The sequence below is a fragment of the Pinus tabuliformis genome, chromosome Q (assembly GCF_031772625.1).
Source record: "Pinus tabuliformis cultivar Carrire ecotype Pingquan chromosome Q, CPIR1, whole genome shotgun sequence".
Taxonomy (NCBI): domain Eukaryota; kingdom Viridiplantae; phylum Streptophyta; class Pinopsida; order Pinales; family Pinaceae; genus Pinus; species Pinus tabuliformis.
Window position 1 is genome coordinate 909,073,258 of NC_142296.1, and position 23,240 is coordinate 909,096,497.

Here is a 23,240-nt window from a genome sequence, read left to right on the forward strand (position 1 = left end):
TCAATTTCATCAGCAATCCGACACAATACTAAAATTTCATTGACAATATGGTTCACGTTCAGTGGTGGCGGACAGAGCCAGTTTGATAATAGAGATCTCGCATCTTGATTTAGAGTCTTAGGTCTATGGATTGGGTCTTAGAAATACCTTGCCATAGAGGTTGCAAATGGGATTGTTCTATCTTTAGAGCATGAAAGGGCACTTACAAGATAGCGAAGACTGTATCCATCCACAACAATGCCAATCCATAATTCATCCATAATCCTCCAAAATCATCCACAAATTCCAGGTCCGAATTTGCGAATGAGGCCGAAAATCCAAGAGTTCATGGTTTGAAATGGGAGAGAGTCTCTCCAATTTATACAAGACATAAGAGTTTGAATAACAAATCTAACAAGCCCCTCTAATCATAGCCTAGATGCTAAGTAACCCACCCATGGTTGCAAGCCAACCATGATAACTTTTAAAAATTAATTTATCTATCTTCTAAGCCCACACAAGGCTGACATCATGCATACGTGGAGGCCTAGAGAGGTAGCGTTTAGGCCTCTTGTGCTCAAAGTGTGGTAGAGGGCCTAAAAAATCATGATAAATGTAATGTTCTAGGGCAAATTTTCCCTAGGGTTTCTAGGATACTAGGATTTTAGTAGAATATTTCTTTCCAAATAATAGTTAATTCAATACCAAATATTGCTTTCTTCAACCAAACAATAACACCTTCTCAGTGATATAATAGACTGAACAACGTAATGCAACATTCAATAAATTCAAATTTCAATCAACAATTGAAATAACTTCCACAGTTTAGTATATTGTCATCAATTTCATCAGCAATCCGACACAATACTAAAATTTCATTGACAATATGGTTCACGTTCAGTGGTGGCGGACAGAGCCAGTTTGATAATAGAGATCTCGCATCTTGATTTAGAGTCTTAGGTCTATGGATTGGGTCTTAGAAATACCTTGCCATAGAGGTTGCAAATGGGATTGTTCTATCTTTAGAGCATGCTTGTCTATTGCAGGAACCCACGAAAATCGTTTGCTTCAGCGTCCGAATACTTTGACCCTTCTATCGTAGGAAATCGTTTCTAGGTGGTTTTATGTCAACTTTTAAATACTTTGACTATTCGAATACTTCAACTATCAATCTAGGTGGTGTCATTCCCTTCAAATTTTACTAAATTTGGACCCTTGCTCGAACCTCCCTCGAATCACTTTGATCTTCGGTTTGTTATAGAATAACTTCCCGACTGCGATTTGTCATCGAGTGTATATTTTGGGTTTCAGAATGTTCAGATTGCGTCAGAAGATACATAGCACGAGATACAAATAATTTCAAGGTTCAATTTGATCAGTTTTAGCTGCGTTTAACTCCAGACCACATCAGACGTAAACAATAGAGTTCGATTTGATCAATTTCCGGCTACGTTTTAACTCCAAACCACATCGTTCGTATACAAATGGGAGTTCAACCTTTAGCTAGAGAAGAATATTTGTTGCCTTCAGGAATTCATTTATTTCACTGATTGTGGCCCGCTTCACTAAGGTTTGGCTGTCAATACAACGATTTGCCCAAACATTAGTTTCGTCTTGCCTGAAGAACTCGATCACAAAATTTAATTATAGAAACATTTTTCTGTACCTTATCTGAAGAGAAAACCTGTGCTAGAACAAGAAGAAAATAGAAAAATAGAGAGAAATAACTTTATCAACTAGGGTGGAATCTTTCACCACCCGAATTGATAGGAACAAGGGGTTTTAAAACCCTGAGAGCCTTAAGGCTCAAAAAAAATTAGAGATAATCCAATCCAAAATGATGATCAAAATGAATTCAATCCCCTCATATTTATAGATTTCCTAGAGGGGTCTCTCCTCGTTAATGATAGAGTAAATTTTATTTCAAACACCAATTTTGGGTTTCTTTGCCCAGCTGCCCCAAAACTCGCCCAGAATTGGAAATTTTGGGGGTTTTCCCCTTTATTGAGGACTATAGCCTATGGGAATCGATAGGCCATTTCGTCCCTTAGGCCAATTAATCTCTTGCGAACATTATAGTCCCTCCTTCCTGACATTGCTTATCCTCAAGCAACTGCAAATGGGGATGCACAACCTCTTCAACCTTGGAATCTACAACCTCGTTGAAATAAGGCTTTGAATTTAGTACGAGACATTGCAGTGAAACAAGAACTTGAAAGATGCTTGAATTCATGGGGTACCACATTTCATCCCCTTTGACTGTCCATGTGTTTAAAAGATTGAGACAGATCTTCCCATTTACATACGTATTGGTGGAGTGTGAGGATACACTGTTGGAAGATGTATGTCGGAGAGGAAAAGACCATTTGGATATGGTGTGCCAATTGCTCCAATAATTACATTCCTAAGCAAACCTATCCGGTCGTCATAGATTCTAACATAAATCGGATCCGACAAATTCTTTTCTAAGATAGTAAACTCTTGTTGTACCTTTTTTGTCCATTGACGTTGACCGATAAACTGGCTGATTTTGTTTAAGAAGAAATGGTCCACGGGATCCTTCACAATATCACGATGCCTTAAGTATCCAGATTCATCGTTGTGAGAACCAACCAAATCAGACAAAGGATCCTCTCTTTTCTGTTTCTTAATAGTACTACATGTACATTCCCCTGAATCATCTACACACTTTTTGAAACGATGTGCTTGATTGTTAACCCTACAAATACTGTATCTTGAATTCCCTTTTGGGGTACATAACTCTGCTTCCTCTTTCCCTTCTAGCATAGATGAGTCATCTATAGGGTATAGTGCATCCATCGATTTCAGTAGATAATACTGTGAACCTCTCATGAATTCTTTTCCTTGAAAATGTCCAAATCAGTCCTATCAAGAATATGTTTCTGGGCACACTGTCCATGATTACTCAAATTTGATGCATCTGACAACATTTTGGACCATCGAAACCCAAGCAAACCCCTGGCAAACTGTGCAACAAATTTAAAAGCAACTTGAGAAATTGAAAAAGTTCCACTATTGCCTTGGTTCAATCTTTCTTGTGTACGAGTAACACTTTTCCCGTGTGCAGTATTATGATCATTGTATGCCTCAATCTGGCACAAAGAATATTCCTCAACCTGTCGCTCTTGATCAGGTATATGCATGCCGTCAGAATCAACAATCTCCCAATTAGCATCATTCCTATCATTTGGATTTTCCTCATCAGAGCCACTTTGGGTTGAATCATCTTCATATTCATCTTTGGGCACAACAACCATATCTTGTGGTCCAACATCTAAGATGCCATCCTCCTTGTCGTTTAAACAATGGAGCATGCGATGTGCTAGTTGGATATATGCAAAAATTGCTTGTTGGAGTACAACACAACAACAAATCGGGATGGTCTCAAACTTTGGAGAACTCCTGCATTGCCGCCATTACAATTTCAACAACTGTAGGAAATTCTCCAATGCCATCACGAAGGTTTCCAATGATATTATTATCCACTCCACTTAGCACTGAAAAGTTCTTTTTGGTAGTCTGTTATCCCGAAGGAAAAATTCCTGTAAACACCTTGAGCTTGCAACCACGTGTGTATGTCTCATAAATTTGAATAGATTTCTGAGCTTCTGAAAGCCTTCATTACTCCTACCACAGATGTAGGGTCGTGTGGATCAAGTTGCCCAACTTCTATCACAGATGGAGATGTCTGTGGATCAAGTTGCGCAACTTCTACTTCTGATGTAGTGGCCTATGGTTCAAGTAATGCAGCTGTTGTGGTCGCTCCAACCATTGCGGGGACCTGTGGATTAAATTTTGCACCTTCTATCACCAATGCAGTGGCCTGTGGATCAAGTTGTGTAGCTTCTAATGCTGATGCAAGGACATATTCAACTTGCGCATCTACCATCGATGCAGGGGCCTGTGGTTCAAAATGCGGTCCCCTAATACTGATATAGCAACCTGTGGTTCAAAATGTGCATCTACCTTTGCTGATGCAGGTGCCTGTGATTCAAGTTGCCTATCTCTTACCCCTGATGCAGGGGCCTGTGGTTCAAGTTGAGCTGCTTCCACAGTCAATGCAGGGGCCTGTAGTTCAAATTCAGCCGCAACCATAACCGATGTAAGGACCTGTAGTTCAAGTTGAGCATCTGCTGCCACTGATGCAGGGGCCTGCGAATCGAGCTGTCCAACTGCTACAACTTCCACTTCCTTTCTCTTTACAGTCAGACACCATTCCCGTTTCTTCTTTTTTGGCACCATATGCGTGCCGCTCACAACTGTTAGATAACCATACAAAACTCTCTTTTGCTAGTTTGTTTCCTTGTCATACAAAACTCTCTTTTGCTGGTTTGTTGCCTTGTTAAGTCTGACATAATCAGGACCTTCTTCAAGTTCCTCATGTCCAGGTAAACCATGCCAGAAAGGATGAACTCTTTGCCATTCATCTCGACCACGAGCATCTGCTTTGAAGTGTTCAACTTCTTTTAACTCCTCAAATGTAGGCTGATCATGTACCACTACTTGGCCTCTGTGGCCCTCTTTACCCCATGAAGATTTCGGCTTACCAAATGTATGCCCAATCTCTCCATTTTCCTCAGATGCTGCAGCTTTTCTATCCGACTTACTAGGAGAATGCTTTGTCAATATCTCGTCTTGACCACTAGGTTTTCCAACATATCAGATCTTAGCCAGCTTCAGCTGATTCTGTTTAGGTTTGTCTTCCACTTTGTAACAGTGCTCCATAGACCCCAAAAACACTTCCCTTAGTGTTGCCACCATTTTTAGCATGGCAGCTTCCACTTATAATTAAATTTTTAGAGGAGAATGTATGAACCTCTCCAAGGTTGAAACCATCTGAAGGAAAATCTTACTTGCAGTGAGACTCTTCACAGTCCATCAAGTCATCATGCCTTGTCAGTTTTGTGAGCTCTCTTTCCTAACCATGGGGTGATTCCTGAAGCTTTGGGTACCTTGAGCTAACTTCTGATTGATCCCTAAAAGAATTCAGTGAGCACCCATCCATTCTGTTCCATTCTTGCAATCAGTTAATGTTTTCAGCTTGCAGCTCTTTCAGCCTCCTCCAAGACTCTGTTTGCCGAAATTTTACTTTCGGTTGTTCCATCTTTTAACACTATCCAGGCTGGCAGGATTTCTACTCTGATACCACTATAATGTTCTAGGGGTTTTAGTAGATTTTTTCTTTCCAAATAATAGTTAACTCAATACCAAATATTGCCTTCTTCAATGAAACAGTAACACCTTCTCGGTGATATAATAGACTAAACAACGTAATGCAACATTCAATAAATTCAAACTTCAATCAACAATTGAAATAAATTCCACAATTTAGTATATTGTCATAAATTTCATCAGCAATCCAACACAATACTAAAATTTCATTCACAATATCATTCACGTTCAATGGTGGCAAACAAAACTGGTTTGATAATAGAGATCTCGCATCTTGATTCTGAGTCTCGGGTCTGTGGATTGGGTCATAGAAATACCCCTTTGATTTGTCATAGAGGATGCAAATGGGTTCGTTCCTTTCAAAGCATGCCCGTCTATTGCAGGAACCCACATAAATCATTTGCGTCAACTTTCGAATACTTTGACCTGTTTATTGCAGGAAATCATTTCTAGGTGGTCTTATGTTAACTTTCAAATATTTTGACTATCATATGCTTCAACTATCAATCTGGGTGGTATCACTCCCTTCGAATTATACTAAATTTGGACCCTTGCTCGAACCTCCCTCGAACCACTTTGATCTTCGGTCTGTTACGGACTAAGTTACCAGGATTCGGATCCGGATACGGATACGGATACAGATACGGATTCGGATACAGATACGCCAACTTTTTGAAAAGCCAGGATCCGGATACGACAAGGAAACGACAAATATAAACAAATATAAAATATTTTATAATTATTAAATTTAAATTTATATAAAAAATAAAAATAGAAACACATTTTTTTAAATATATAATTTTTAGTACTTATCAAAATAATCAAAATAACTATTACAAGAATAATATCAAAATTAATGTATAATTTATAAATATAATTTAATTATATAAAAATATTTAAATTATATATATATATATATATATATATATAATATTTAAAAAAAATTATTAATTTAAACAAAATTAATGTATCATTTATAAATCTAATTTAATTATATAAAAATATTTAAATTTTAAATATATATATATTTTTATATAATATATTTTAAAAAATTATTAATTTAATAATATTAAAATTAATACATAGTTTATAAATATTTAAACTTTAATTCATAGTTATTATATTTATATTAAATGGTTATGAAACTTAATTTATAAAAGTTACTTTTCTACGCTTTAAAAAAATTTAAAATTTAATTAAAATATCTAAATAAACGTTTGGTGGCTTACCATATATGCATTAAAGCTTATAATAAGGAAAAAGTAACTAGCCGCAAACTAGAATAATTTATTATTCGCACTTTTGATTTTTTTCATTTTGGTTGACGCTCAATTTTCTAGTTTCACTGACACCCGTTAATAATTCATTTCTTAACCTGCTAATGGTTTATTATTCCCTTTTTTGATTTTTTTTTTCATTTTAGTTGACGTTGAATTATCCACTTTCGCTGATGCCAGTTGAATAATTAATTTATTGACACATATTATCGGGTTATCCATTAACTCGTTCGCATATTTTTTCATTCTGATGTTTGCGCTGACGTCTGCTTCAGAATTTTGCTTCAACATCTGACAACTTAACACATCGAACAATGTTGGGGGCGTATCTCCTCGTATCCTGATCCGGATCCGTCTCCGAATCGGGGATCCGCGGATCTAGCCCTTTGGCCTAGCGGATCCGGTAACATAGGTTACGGAACAACTACCCGATTGCAATTTGTCATCGAGCATATATTTTGGGTTTCAGAATTTGCAGATTGCGACCAAAGATGCACAACACGAGATACAAAATAATTTCAAGGTTCTATTTGATCAGTTTCAGCCTAAGTCACAAGACACGTCCTCCAAGGTCCCGTGTCTCGTATTTTACGTGCCGGACACGAAAATGGCCCTAAAACGTGTCGAAAACGTTTTTCATCGTGTCCTGTAAAATGTAAAACGTATTCGCCAATTTTCATCGTGTCTTGCATATGGAAAACGCGTATTCCGTTGATAGGAAACGTTGCCTACATAAGCTGCAATTCTTTTTGAAAGAAACAAATAATTTTTGAGTGGGGCAGCTTAATGATCAAGTCTAGGCCCTAGTATTGATATGCTATTCATGGTAATGTTAAATTCTTAAAGTAAAAGTGACATTCTCCTTAATCTTCATTTTCATCTTTTTACTTAAATTTTTAACATTACCATGAAATGACTCAGGATGTTTGAGAGTTGTTCCGGCCTCATTGGATTTCATATGGAGAAAGTAGAATTTTAGATTTCATTCAAAATGCAGCAGACTTATCAGTTTTTCAGGATTTTAGGATTGGGAGATTGTAATGTTTTCAGGTGACACCACCTACCCGGGCTACCCCTGCCACCAGTAGAGGACGTGGTCTACCTCCTATAGCTCCTACTTCTAGTTCTTTAGCTTCTAGAGCATAGCAAACTCCACTGCCAACACCAGCACCAGCATCTACATCTAGAGGGAAAGGGAAAGCTGTGGCATTTTCTCGCAAGAGGGGCAGAGGAAATCAATAGGATTATACTTTAGTTATTTTCTTATGTGCTTGTAAGTTGTACATGAACAATGAACATTGAATATTCAAAAATCAAGACCAAGCATATCACATTCTAATTTCTAAATAGTAAATTTTGATTCTATTTATTTTTTTTAAAGTGAATTATGAACTTTGAGAAGTAATTATATTTTAATTTGATTAGATAAGCTGCAACCTGCAATTTAATATGGATAAAAAACTATATTTCGGTATATATATATATATATATTATTAAATATATATAAAACGTGTCCCCCGTGTCCTGTTTCCAGGTCGCTGCGTTTCGTATTGAATACTCGTATTTACGTGTCCTCCATGTCTCGTGTCCTCGTGTCATGTGACTTAGGTTTCAGCTGTGTTTAACTCCAAACCACATCGCACGTAAGCAATAGAGCTCGATATGATCAATTCTGGCTACGTTTTAATTCCAAACCACATCGTACATATACAAATGGGAGTTCAACCTTTTACCAGAGAAGAATATTTTGTTGCCTTCAGAAATTCGTTTATTTCATTGATTGCGGCCCGCTTCACCAAGGTTTGGCTGTCAATGCAACGATTTGCCCAAACATTTGTTTCATCTTGCCTGAAGAACTTGATCACAAAATTTAATTATAAAAGGATTTTGCTGTCCCTTATTTAGAGAGAAAACCTATGCCAGAACAAGAAGAAAATATAAAAATAGAGAGAAATAACTTTAAAATAGAGATAAATAACTTTATCAATTGGGGTGGAATCTTTTACCATCGAAATTGATAGGAAAAAGGGGTTTTAAAACCCTCAGAGCCTCAAAGCTCAAAGAAAATCAGAGATAATCCAATCCAAAATGATGATCAAAATGAATTCATCCTCCTCATATTTATAGATTTCCTAGAGGGGTCTCTCCTAAATGATTGAGTAAATTTTCCTTCAAACCCCAATTTTGGGTTTCTTTGCCCAGCTGCCCCAAAACTTGCCCAAAATTTAAAATTTTGGGGATCAACTCCGAAGTATTGGTGAGATTATTTCTGGTATAAAACTAGTAAATGCAACAATCAATGGACTACCAGAATCATTGGATGCATTCGCTGTTGGCATATGTGCTAGAAAGGATACTCCAAGTTTGGAAGAGTTGTGGAACTCTTGTACTCAAGAGGAATCTAGACTTATTTCTAAAGGGAAGATTCAAAGAGTTGAAGAAGGTGATTCTCAAGCATTTTGTGCATGCTCCTAGAGGAATAAGGGAAGGAAGAAGCTTGGTTTTCAAAATAGAAATGCAGATAGAAGACCTGCTCCTTAAGGAAAGAAAGACTTGTCAAAAGTCCAATGTTTTGGATGTCACAAATTTGGACACTATAGAAACAATTGTCTTGGAAGATCAAATGATAAGAAGAGAAAAGGCAAGCATCATGCCTCAACAATAGACTTTGACGAACATCCAAAGAAATCCAAGAATGAAGATAACAAAGATTTCTTTCATTTCTCTGCACTTTCAGGTTTTGTTGAAGATGATGACATGTGGGTAATAGATAGTGGTGCTTCAAGACATATGACCGGAGCTTGTGACAACCTCTCAAGTCTAATGAAAGGGAAATCATCACACAAGGTAGAGCTTGGAAACAAAATCAACTAACCTGTTGAAGGCGTTGGATCTACATTTGTGAAGTTGGAATTAGGAACAAATGCTCATCTCAACAATATATTCTATGTACCAAATTTGAAAAAGAATTTGGCTTCAATTTCGTTTTTATAAGACAAAGGTGATAGAGTAGATGTGAAAATTTTCTTTAAAATTGCAACAACTGGAATTTATTCTCCTAACTGATTAGCAGTATAATTGTTTACAACAATTAACAAATAAATCACATTGCAATTCTTCACAAAATAAATATGCTGCGGAAGTAGATAAGGAATTGAGAAATAGATGCACACACATAAAAATGGCCCAATTATAATGGACTAAAAAGTCCCCGGAAAAACCCTGAAGGGAAAACCCGTGCAACAGATGAGGGTTTATTTTATTATGCAACAAAATAGAGAATTACAACTGCTATTCTCCTTGGTTCAACTCCAAAATTATATCTCAACTAGGAAAATTATTTTTCCCTCCTTCCAACTCTATCTGGCCCTCCTTGGGCAATTCGCACTGCCAGACTAGGAGTACTCACTGTTGCCTCTGGATAAATTGATCTGCCCTGGAAACCCCTCCAGGTGAGCTGTCCTGCCTATCTCTGCCACTAGAAACAATTTGCTAGGCTTTTCGATGCTAGATCTGGACACTAGCAAATGAATTGAACTTCTCTGGGCAAATCGCTTTGGCAACTGGGCAACATGCATTGCAAAACTTGGTCTCTTTGCTGGATAATTCGACCTCCCTAACCTGACATTGGAAACTGGAAAACCACTAGAGAATTCCTTTAGAAATTCTCCCTGCTGCAATCCCCACTACTCTTTGGCTCGAATTCTTCCCTTGCTGAATACTGCACATTGGGAAACTCACGCTGCCTTAGCTAACTCACTCTCCCTCTTGTGTCCTTCCCCATCCTATCGATTTGCTCTTGTAATATCTCCTTGGAGCATCAACAGCCAATATCTAATGGTGATCGATGGCTAAGACCATCTTAGACTTGATCCAAGTCATTTCTGGAAGTCTCTAGAGCATAAGTCTCTCTCCTCAATTAATTCCCATTAATTAATCAGTTTTCCTAAGTTAGACTAGGGCATTTTTTAATTATTGATCAATTAACTTAATTGAGTGGTGTCTAGGTGTTTTCTCCCAAAACTTTTTCTAGGTTTTGGAGATCTTGTGTTAGCCTTTTAGACATAAATTCGAGACTAGAACACTTGTCCAATGCTACCATATCATCCAAAAACTAATAGTAGAATTTGATGATGGAAAAGTAATTGTATGGCCTAAAGGCTCAAGTATAGAAAATGCTTGAACCATTGGAATTCGTGAAGGAAGGTTGTATAGACTCCTAAGTCAACCTTCTCAAGCCTTAATACACAATGAGATCAATCCATGTGAATTATGGCATAGAAGGTATGCCCATCTTCATTACAAAGCCCTGCGTTCATTAAATCAGATGGTTTCAAGCTTCCCTAATTTGCAGATAGAACACGAAGGAGTATGTAAATGATGTGCCCTTGGAAAGAATGTTAAGAAATCTTTCCCTAGCAGTGATAGTAGCTCCAAGGAAGTTTTGGATCTAATCCATTCTGATGTGTGCGGTCCGATGTCTATAAGATCTCTATACTATGTGACTTCTATTGATGATTTCTCTTGTAAGGCATGGATCTATTTCATGAAGACTAAAGATGAAGTATTCAACAAGCTCCAGGAATTCAACATTGAATTCGAAAATCTAACAGGAATGAAGATCAAGATTATAAGATCTGATAATGAAGGAGAATACACTTCCAAAGAGCTTGTTGCCTTCTGTAAATAAGCAAGGATGAAGAGGGAGCTGATAGTTCCCTACAATCCACAACAAAATGGAGTAGCTGAAAGGAAGAACAGGTGTATTGAAGAATATGTCAGGGCCATGCAACATGACCAAGACCTTTCCATGTTCTTATTGGGAGAAGTCTCCATGATAGCAGTGTATATTCAAAATAGAAGCCCTCATCAAATTCTAGAAGATATGACTCGAGAAGAAGCATTCATTGGACAAAAGCCAAGAGTTGATCACTTAGAATCTTTGGTTGCCTCGTCTACATTCATATTCCCAAAGATAAGAGGAAGAGGGTGGACCCTTCAAGAAAGAAAGGGATTTTTTGTTGGATATAGCGAATCATCAAAATCCTACAAAATATACATTCAATAACAACGACAATTTGAAACTATCTGAGACAGTGATATATGATGAGAATGTTGCCTTCAAGGAGTCCAAAGATGTGCCCACAGACTCTGATGACGATGAAGAACCTGAAATTCGCAAGGAAGAGAATTCAAGTCATTCCCGTCCTACAGAACCTACTGCTGATCATCATGAAGATCCAGAAGAACCAACTGAACCTGTGGATCCTGTTATCATTCCTGAAATTAAGAAGAGGACGACGTGACTTAGATCTACCTTGCAAGAAATGGAAGGTCACGCGGATCCACGTGGCATGTTTAGAGAAAGCAAGAGACCTAAGAAGTATTTTGGGTATGCAACACTGATGACTTATTAATTTTGAACCTTCTACCTATGAGAGGGCAACTAGTCAACAAGTTTGGAGGGATGCTATGATGGAAGAATATCAATCCATTATGAAGAATGATGTATGGGAGATTGTGCCTAGACTTGAAGGAAAGTATGTTGTGACCTCAAAATGGATATGTAAGATTAAGCATGCAGCAGATGGCAACATTGATAAATACAGGGCAAGATCTGTGGCTAGAGGTTTCTCCCAAAAAGAGGGAGAATATTATGACGAGACTTTTGCACCAGTTGCTAGGTACACGACTATTAGATCGCTTATTTCTATTGCTTCTTCTATGAGATGGAATTTACATAAGATGGATGCAAAGATTGCTTTCCTAAATGGTGTGATTGAGAAAGAGGTGTACATTGAACAAGCTCAAGGTTTTAAGTTTCATGAAAGGAAGTCTCTCACGTTTGCAGATTGAAGAAGCCTTGTATGGATTAAAGCAGGTACCTAGAACATGGTATTCTTGAATTAATGCCTATTTGACAAGGCTTGGTTTTTCAAAAAGTGATGTTGATCTAAACCTATATATCAAGGTTATAAAGAATAAGCCTGTGATTTTATTGTTGTATGTGGATGACTTGTTTCTGGCAGGTGTAGAGCATCTCATTCTTCAGTGAGAGGGGGTTGGCTTCTGAATTTGATATGAAGGATCTTGGATTGATGCACTATTATTTGGGATTAGAAGTATAGGAGCCTGGTGAAATCTTCCTTGGTCAAGGGAAGTATGTTATCAAGATCCTCTAGAAGTTTGAGATGATGGATTGTAAACCTATGGCAACTCCTATGATAACAAATTTAAGGAAGTTGAGAGACTCCGACTCTGATCTCGTTGATCCATCTATATACTGACAACTGATTGGCTCATTGATGTATTTAGTTAATACTGAGCCAAACATTTCCTTTGCAATGAACAAGTTGAACCAGTTTTAGATGGAACCAAGACATGGTCATTGGATTGCAGCAAAGCATGTATTGAGATATCTATGTGGTACTATTGATTATTGTTTGAGATATGTCACAAGCGGTAAGATACAACTGTAGGGATACTCAAACTCTGATTGGGCAGGGAGTGTTGAAGATAGGAAGAGTACATCTGGAGGTTGCTTTAGTGTGGGTTCTGCTATGGTTGCTTGGATGAGCAAGAAGCGGACATTCGTCACACTTAGCATTGTAGAAGCAGAGTATACGGTAGCCTGAGCGTAGACATCCATCATACTCAGCACTGTAGATGCAGAGTATATGGTAGCCTGTGTAGTTAACTGTGAAAGCAATGGCTTCAGAAATTGCTTGCATGATTATTTGATCAGGTACTGGAATTGATTGTGATATATTGTGACAATCAAAGCTGTATGAATCTTTCAGAGAATCTAGTCTTCCATGGCTGGTCAAAACACATTGAAATCAAGTACCACTTCATTCGAGACATGGTGCAGAAGGGAGCAGTGAAGCTCGAGTATATCTCCATTGATGAGTAGATAACTGATATTCTTACGAAGCCTCTGTCTAGTGTGAAGTTTGTGTACTTTAGGGACAAGCTTGGAGTTGTGGAGAATGCCTCTCTCATTGAGAGGGAGTGCTAATGAGATAGCATCATGGAATGACATTCTCCTTGTGTCATTATGACCTTGGTTGGAGAATGGTCCAACATTGTCCCTATGTCATTATGACCTTGGTTGGAGAATGGTATGACAAATTAGATAGCATCATGGAAAAACATTCTCTCTTTGCCATTATGACCTTGGTTAGAGAATGGTCAGATGGATGATCATTCTCCCTGTCTCTTTATGACCTTGGTTAGAGAATGGTCCAACAAAGGACAATATTCTTCTATAAGAAGAATAGTCCTAGAGGCTGCGTAGATGAGCAGGAGCCTCCTAGCATCATGCTTAGATATCTTTCTAGAGTGAGCTTATTTGGCATTAGGACTCGGATGAGGACTTTGGAATTTCACCTAGACTATGGGACTAGTTGCTGGATGGTGAACCAAGACTATGTATACTAGTTGATGCATGTATGTCATGAGTACCATGACAGTAAGTCTGGGGTACTGACTACTTGATTGATGCTGGTGATATCAATATTGATGATGATTCTTATCTTAGTCTTGATATTTCCTTAGAGAATCTATCAACTTTAGAACATCTTGATAGTCATTATGAATACTTCCCTAGCTAAGAGGGAGCGTTGAATTTTGTAGCTATGGTTGGTCTTCATATTAATATATTTTTATCATTGATGTACTTGTAACATTAAATGTTTATGTAAAGCATGTTCTTCACGCTCAAAAGAAAATTATATTATTCATGTATTTGTCAAAAGACAAATATAAGGCATGTTCTTCATGACCTTGTCAAATGAAAAATTTGAATTTTTTTTTTTGGCTCCACAAGATGTCCAAGTCAGCCCTCAAGTCATCAAGTCGGCTCAACCCTCAACGACAACCATTCGGCTTATTGGATCACTATGTACGTGAGGTGTTCATCCTCTTCTCAATCACCATTCGGATCTGATCAGATAACATAGTTTCTTCTAGCCATACGAAGAAGTCTAAGAAAGTAGGAAGAAGAGATTAAGGCACTGAACAAAGTGTCTAAGGAGTAGGATGACTCTGTGAAGGGAGCCGAAATTTTCTATGGTACCTCTCATCTCTGAGTAGGAAGAATCTCTGTGAAAAGGGCCGAAGTTTCCTGTGGTATATTCTCTGAAAGGGCTAAAACTCCTATGGTATACTCTCTGTGAAAGGGTCGAAATTTGTGTGGTATATTTTTTGTGAAAGGGCCGAAACTATTGTGGTATATTCTTTGTGAAGGATCGAAGTTCAAACCTCTGTTGTAGACCCCTTGACCGACTTGACTAGGAGCAGTTTGAGGAGCGTTTGACTTGGACTCTTGGTGGAAAACTTTGTTGGTCAGTTTGTCTATTGTCTTGACATTGATGTCTCTGTTGGAAATACTGAGAGGGGGGTGAATCAATATTTCTTACTAATTTTTTTTTTAATTGTTCTAGTGATTGCCAATAACATATATAGATATGTGTATGTATACACAGAACACAGAAATCAACAACTGTAATTAATGCTTTTATTAAAACTCAAAACAGTGCAATGAAATAAATACAATATAAGTATAAATCTGATTGTGAATAGTTGCCAAGCTCCAACTTGGACTTCAGTGAGCCTCCAACCTCCAGAGCACCAACTCTGTTTTGCAGTGGTCCTGCACTTAGGAGCACCTACCCCCAATGACTTCTGTCCAGTTCAGTTCTGAGGCTCCAACCTCTTGGGCTCCAACCCAACCTTGGTATAAACAGGTATGCTGCTGCACACTATTCAGCTGAGATTGTCTCACTCTTGCTCTCCTGCCTCTGTTGCTTGTACTGCCGCTACAGCCTCTGCTACTTCTACTACCTCACACTCTGGTTCTTCACCATACCAACAGCAACAACAGTTCTCTGTTTTTACTGTTTTATACATTCTCATGCCTTTGTCCATTCGTTTCCGCTTACTCAATGGCTCTTTGGCTTTCTCCTCGCTCGCTTGAGCTTCGGCTTCCTCAACACTCGCTCGACCTTCCGGCTTCCCTCCTCCATTCGCTTTATCTTCCTCATGATTACCTTCGATTGGTGGTGTCACGAAAATATAATGTCGTCGCGGAGGTGTTTCAGCAACGTGGAAATATAATGTCGTCGCGGAGGTGTTTCAGCAACGTGGAAATATAATGTCGTCGCGGAGGTGTTTCAGCAACGCTGAAATTGGTGTATCGACAAATTTTTCACAAGTGTCAGTGTTTTAGCAACGGAGAAATTGGTGTTTCAGCAATTTTTCTCCAAGTGTTTCAACAGTGTTCAACAGCTGCAGCAACCTTCACCAGTGTTCACCAGCAACTTCATACAACGCAAATTTTTCACAAGTGTCGGTGTTTTAGCAAAGGAGAAATTGGTGTTTCAGCAACTGTTCTCCAAGTGTTTCAACAGTGTTCAACAGCTGCAGCGGCCTTCACCAGTGTTCACCAGCAACTTCATACAACGCTTAGCTACCTCTACTCCTCTTGGCTCCTCTTGGCTCTGTGTGCTCCTCTTCTTGAATATTGCCATATTGACATCAATGACAATCTGTGTCCAACAATCTCCCCCTTTGTTATTGATGGCAATATTCTTCTGCTCTCTCTCTCTTCCTTTGACATCAATGGCAAAGGAATGCATACAGACTCCCCCTGTCAACCTGCTCCCCCTGTCCTGCTACATCTTTATGAATGAACTTGAGTGATGATAAAGAAATAACCCCCATCTTTTGACGCAGATGTTCGAATGCTTCTCGAGGAAGAGGTTTTGTGAAAACATCAGCTATCTGCTCCTTAGTACTGATATATTCCAGGACAATGTTTTGTTCAGCTACTTGCTCACGGAGGAAATGATACTTGATTGGAATGTGTTTGGTTCTTGAGTGCATCACTGGATTTTTGCTGAGACTGATTGCACTTGTGTTGTCACAATAGACGGTAATTGGTTGATCTGTACATATGTCGAGATCTTTTAGAGCTTCCTTCATCCATAGTATCTGAGTACAACAGTCTGCTGCAGCAATATACTCGGCTTCGGCTGTGGATAATGATATGGATGACTGTTTTTTGTTGAGCCAGGATACCAAACAGTCTCCTAGGAAGAATGCATTTCCACTAGTACTTTTCTGATCATCTATACTTCCAGCCCAATTAGCATCGGTGTATGCAGTTACAGTCAGTGTTGATTTCTTTGGGTACCAAAGACCGAAATCAGAAGTTCCCTTTAGATATCTGAGAATTCTTTTTACAGCTAATAAATGGGATTGTTTGGGAGCAGATTGAAATCTTCCCACCATTCCTATTGCTTGCATTATGTCTGGTCGTGTAGCTGTTAAGTAAAGAAGGGCTCTGATCATTGACCTGTAATGAGTTGCATCCACTAGAGGGGAGTCATCATCTTTGCTCAGTTTGCAGTTGGTGGTCATAGGTTTGCTCATGGGTGCACAGTCCTCCATTCCATATTTTTTGAGCATGTCTTTTAGATATTTGGTTTGAGATATACACAATCCTGCTCTGGTTTGAGATATTTGAAGTCCAAGGAAGTGGGACAACTCTCCTATCATTGACATCTCAAACTCTTTTGACATGTTTTGAGAAAATTCATGTCTTATTTCATCATTATTACTAGCAAAAATCAGATCATCGACATAAACAAGAGCAACTAGTAACTTACCTTGATCTGTCTTTATGTATAGATTACTTCCAGCGACTCCCTTTTTGAAGCCTTGTTGTTGTAGGTAGTGATCCAATCTTGCATACCAAGCTCTAGGAGCTTGTTTCAATCCATATAAAGCCTTTTTCAACTTACAGACTAGGTCCTTTCCTGCTGTCAAATCAAAACCTTCTGGCTGCTCCATGTAGACTTCCTCTTTGAGTTCCCCATTTAGAAATGCTGATTTCACGTCCATTTGATAGATTTTGAATCCTTTTGAGCAAGAAAATGCTAAGAACATCCTGATAGCTTCCATACGGGCCACTGGTGCAAATGTCTCTTCAAAGTCAATTCCTTCAATTTGTGAATAGCCTTTGCAGACAAGTCTTGCCTTGTTTCTGATAACCTGTCCTTCCTCATTCATTTTATTTTTGAACACCCATTTGGTTCCTATTATGTTTTTGTCCTTTGGACGAGGTACCAGCTCCCATGTCTTGTTCTTCTCAATTTGGGACATTTCTTCTTCCATTGCTTTTACCCAATGAGGATCCTTACTTGCTTCTGCAAATGTTTCTGGTTCTATCATAGATAGGAGGGCAATGACTTTTCTCTTGGGTGAGGTTGTTATCCTTCTTCGGGTCTGCACACCTTCATCTCTATCGCCAATGATCTGTTCTTCTGGATGGTATCTTTCAACATACTTCATCTTTGAAGGGGTATGAGGTGGTTCTCTTTTCTCTTCTTCTTCTTCATCATCTATCTCTTCTTCTTTAGGTTCTTCTTCTTCAAGGAGAAAGTCATCTTCATGTTCTTCAATTTCCTTTACTGGAAGTTCTTCATCAACCTTTACATCAATGCTTTCCACTATTTTCTTCAGTCGATAATTGTAGCACTTGTAAGCCTTGCTCCGTGTAGAGTATCCAAGAAATATCCCTTCATCAACCCGAGAATCAAACTTTCCGGGTGAGCCATCATTTATTTTTATGAAACACTTGCTTCCAAATATCTTGAAGTACTTCACCGAAGCAGGTCTTCCTTTCCATAGCTCATAAGGTGTTTTATCACAATTTGGTCTTAATTGAGTTCGATTCAGTGTATAGACAGCTGTCCCTACGGCTTCTCTCCAGAATTTAGGCTGTAGATCTGCTGCTAATAGCATGGTTCTTGCCATCTCTTGTACTGTTTGGTTTCGTCTTTCAACTACCCCATTTTGCTGAGGTGTTCTGGCAGTCGAGAATTCCCTTTTAATTCCATGAATATTACAGAACTCACTAAACTCGTTTGATGTGAATTCTCCTCCTCTGTCTGTTCTGACGCACTTAATTTTTGAATCTTTTTCATTTTCTACAAGGGCTTTTAAATTCTTAAAACACTCAAAAGTTTCAGATTTATACTTTATGAAATATATCCACATCATTCTAGTATAATCATCAACAAATAACACAAAGTACCTTTCTCCTTGGAGTGCTTGATTTCTAGTTGGCCCACACACATCAGCATGGATGATCTCCAAGGGCTTCGATGTACAGTGTTCCTTTGTCTTGTGGCTTGTTCTGGTCTGCTTTCCATGTTGACATGGACCACACACTGCTTGATTTGGTTTGAACAGCCTTGGGATGTCTTGTACAACTTTGATCTTGCTGATATTGATCAGATTTTCGAAACTTGTATGTCCAAGTCGCTTGTGCCACAACCAACTCTCATCTGTCTGACTCAAGTAGCATTTATTTTCATGAATCTTGTTCAGAATGTAAATGTTGTCTGGTGTTCTCACCCCTTTTGCCACAAGTTTCCCTGAGGCAGAGTTCCTTATTTCACAGTCTTTGGTGCTGAAAACAACCTTATGTCCTTGATCACAAATTTGGCTGACACTCAGGAGGTTGTGTTTGAGTCCGTCAACCAGCAGAGCATCTTGAGCTTTTCCTTTTCCATTTATCAGAGTAACTGTTCGTTTTCCTGCAATTCTACCAGATCCGCTTCCAAAAGACACATTCCCTTCCTTTTAGCTCAGTGAGACAAACTTCCCTCTGTTTCCTGTCATGTGTCTGGAGCACCCACTATCTACAAACCACTAGTTTCCATTATTTTGAGCATATAGAGCCAGGCCGCATTTGTCCATGCTGGAATTCTTGCTGCTTGTCTTTCTTCCTTTGAGTGGGCAATCTTGTTCATAGTGTCCAATGTTGTAGCAGAACGAGCAAATCAGATCAAATTTGGTTAAGGGATCAAATGAATTGAAGGTTTTGATTTGTCCCTACCTTTTGGGGGCATATGAGTTGATTATTCGGTCCTTTAGCTCTGTCTTTTCATTTCTGAGAGCCATACAATGTCTGGCTTGATGACCGAAATTTTTACAGTGAAAGCAATGTCCAAGAAAGATGGTTTTGTACTTGTTAAAGCAACCATGGTTTGAGTCGATTTCCTTCCTGGGAATTACTTCTCCCTCGTTCTTTGGATTTTTGATTGGCCCTTGGTGGAGTACAGGTTTGTATTTGCTGTAGTGTCCATGATTCGAATCCACATTCTTCTTTGGAGTAATTCTTTCTTCATTCTTGGAATCTGGGATGCACTTTTGATAACATACTTTTTCATCTTTTGGATTGCAGGAAAGTGCATCGGCATAGCTTTTCGCACTATTCTTAGTGCTTGAGGATTCTCCTTTGAAACCTATTCCAGACTTGTCATGTTGAGGTTTTTGATTTTTCAGAATAGTCTCAAGTATTTGAGAGCTTTTACAACCCTTTTTAATTTGCTCCAACTCCTTTCTCAAAGATACTATTTCGGCCTCACGTTCTTCACAAGTCTCTTCTTTTTCTTTAAGCTTTGCTTCCAAGAGATCTTCTCTCCTTATTTCCTCATTTTCCACTTTGAGAGAGATGATTTTGTTCCGTAGTTTCTCATTTTCTTCAATGGCGCTTATTAACAGTTCATCTACATTCCCTTCTAGCCCTGAGTCATCATCATCTGTGAGTGCCATGAATAATGCTTCTTGGCTTTCATCATGATCACTTTCCTCATCTGATTTCTTTTTGATGACCATAAACTCATCCTCATCAGACCCATCTTGCTTGGAGAAGAAGTTTTTCTTATTGAACCCTTTCTTTTTATGTGCCATTCTTTTAGAATTTCCTTCATCATGACTGTCATGTTTATGAGAACATTTTGCTGCATAATGACCTATTTTACCACATTTAAAACAGATAAGAGGATACTTGCCTTTAAGCTTAGATCCTCTCTTAAGCTTTCGTACAAATTGAGCCAATTCGGATTCCACATCAGACTCATCACTACAGTCATTCCTTTCTTTCCCCTTCTTTGACTTTGAGGCCTTGAATGCTGCATCTTTGGAACTTGGGCCACCTTTCCTCATTTCATAGGCAGTGAGAATTCCATGGAGTTCATCCATTTTGAGGGTATCTAGATCCTTTGCTTCTTCTATAGCGCTTATTTTGGAGTCAAATCTGTCTGGAAGAGACCTTAATACCTTTTGAACAATGGTACTTTCTTCAACTTTTTCGTCCAATCCTTTTAGGGAATTTACCACTTCAGCTACTCGGAGGAGGTATGCTGCAATGTCTTCTTCATCTTCCATCCTCAAACTTTCAAATTGTCTTCGGTGAGTTTGAAGCTTTGCCTTTTTTACTTTTGAGTCTCCATCATACAAGCCAACTAGCTTTTCCCACATTTCTTTGGCAGATGTACAGTGCATGATTTTTGTAAACTCAGAATCCGTGATTCCACTAGTGATGGAGTTCATGGCCTTTGCATTTGCGATGTAGGCTTTCCTCTCGTCTTGGTCCGTTGGAAGAGTGGTAGTCGTTTTGTATTCATTTTGAACAAAATGCCAGACTTTGGGTCCAAGGGACATTAAGTAGTAGGTCATTCTTTTCTTCCAGAAACCAAAGTTAGTGCCATCGAACAGAGGAGGTCTTCCTGATGCTTCGTGATTTCTCATCATGGCTGCGTATCCTTCTTCAACCTGTTAGGCTAGTATGAAGAAGCCTGCTCTGATACCAATTGTTGGAAATACTGAGAGGGGGGTGAATCAGTGTTTCTTACTAATTTTTTTTTTTTAATTGTTCTAGTGATTGCCAATAACATATATAGATATGTGTATGTATACACAGAACACAGAAATCAACAGCTGTAATTAATGCTTTTATTAAAACTCAAAACAGTGCAATGAAATAAATACAATATAAGTATAAATCTGATTGTGAATAGTTGCCAAGCTCCAACTTGGACTTCAGTGAGGCTCCAACCTCCAGAGCACCAACTCTGTTTTGCAGTGGTCCTGCTCTTAGGAGCACCTACACCCAATGACTTCTGTCCAGTTCAATTTTGAGGCTCCAACCTCTTGGGCTCCAACCCAACCTTGGTATAAACAGGTATGCTGCTGCACACTATTCAGCAGAGATTGTCTCACTCTTGCTCTCCTGCCTCTGCTGCTTCTATTGCCACTACAACCTCTGCTGCTTCTACTACCTCACACTCTGGTTCTTCACCATACCAACAGCAACAACAGTTCTCTATTTTTACTGTTTTATACATTCTCATGCCTTTGTCCATTCGTTTCCGCTTACTCAATGGCTCTTTGGCTTCCTCCTCGCTCGCTTGAGCTTCGGCTTCCTCAACACTCGCTCGACCTTCCGGCTTCCCTCCTCCATTCGCTTTATCTTCCTCATGATTACCTTCGATTGGTGGTGTCACGAAAATATAATGTCGTCACGGAGGTGTTTCAGCAACGTGGAAATATAATGTCGTCGTGGAGGTGTTTCAGCAACGCTGAAATTGGTGTATCGGCAAATTTGTCACAAGTGTCGGTGTTTTAGCAACGGAGAAATTGGTGTTTCAGCAATTTTTCTCCAAGTGTTTCAATAGCTGCGGCAACCTTCACCAGTGTTCACCAGCAACTTCATACAACGCAAATTTTTCACAAGTGTCGGTGTTTCAGCAACGGAGAAATTGGTGTTTCAGCAACTTTTCTCCAAGTGTTTCAACAGTGTTCAACAACTGCAGCAGCCTTCACCAGTGTTCACCAACAATTTCATACAACGCTTAACTACCTCTACTCCTCTTGGCTCCTCTTGGCTCTGTGTGCTCCTCTTCTTGAATATTGCCATATTGACATCAATGACAATCTGTGTCCAACAGTCTTTTGTTGAATTGATTCTCTAAGGAAAGGATTGCTGGGTTTTTACCCCAAGTGGGTTTTCTCAGGGTAATCTTTGTGTTGATTTTGTGCATTGTGATCTCTACTGTTCCTTCTACTTTTACTTCTACTTTTATGGTTGAATTTCTGAAGTGTAATTGCTTGATGAAGAAATTGTGAATGCTAAAAGAATATATAATTCATCAGAAGTAATTGTTAGTGTTCAGAAATTAGTGCTAGTTTATATTGCACTTGAATTTTCAACAGAACAAAGCAATCACATGTGAGAAGACCACCAAGTCAGCAAGCATAATCATCCAACCAAGGAGAAGTGATGCTCCCCTAAACCAAAGATCTCCATCAAATGATCCAATTCCAGGAAGAGAAGGTGCTCCATGAAGATGAATCCACGTTAGCAAGCATAATCATCCAACCAAGGAGAAGTGACACTCCTCTAAACTAATGACCTCCATAAAATGATCCAATTCCATGAAGAGAAGGTGCTACATGACGATGAATTGCACCAAGTCGGTCCAATGCTCCACGATACCAGTTGCAAATCTCGATCAATGTGACGAAAATCATGATATGGAACCTCATAGAATATTGAGGTGTAAGAGTCTCTATGGCTTCTAACCTCCTCAACAATTCTTCTTCGAGAATCTTTTCCTTTCCTGCATTTTTCCAACTGTTTCTTCGCCAATTCATTTAGACTCTTCTCTGGGTTATCTTTATTGCTTTGATAACAATCTGATGAAGCAGTGTTGTGCCTCTTCTTTTTGATTGTTTCCTCTCTCCAAATTTAGGATTGAATCTCTGCCGAAAGATTCTTTACTAAAGCCAAGCCAACCAATATGACACTGCAATTGTTGCAATCGAAACTTGTAACACATACAGTCAGACATACTCTGGTTAACAAGGGTAAAAAAGAAAGTGCTCGAAAGTTACATAATCCGTTACTCGTTTTTTTTCAAAAAACTTCCCATGTCT

The 23,240-nt window shown here is 38.7% G+C and overlaps 2 protein-coding genes across 5 annotated transcripts in view; one reads left to right on the forward strand and one right to left on the reverse strand.

Annotated features, from left to right (window-relative positions):
• LOC149222421 (Yippee family putative zinc-binding protein) overlaps positions 1 to 23,240 on the forward strand; it is a 142,504-nt gene that overhangs the window by 36,509 nt on the left and 82,755 nt on the right. The window lies entirely within an intron of this gene.
• LOC149222422 (putative ubiquitin-conjugating enzyme E2 23) lies at positions 2,278 to 2,799 on the reverse strand. Its single transcript, XM_089387594.1, has one exon. It carries the CDS (start codon positions 2,797 to 2,799, stop codon positions 2,278 to 2,280), a length of 522 nt encoding a protein of 173 aa, XP_089243720.1.

Excerpts from the sequence above, each read along its gene's own strand:
- LOC149222422 (XM_089387594.1), bottom strand. The coding sequence starts at position 2,799 with ATGGATGCACTATACCCTATAGATGACTCATCTATGCTAGAAGGGAAA.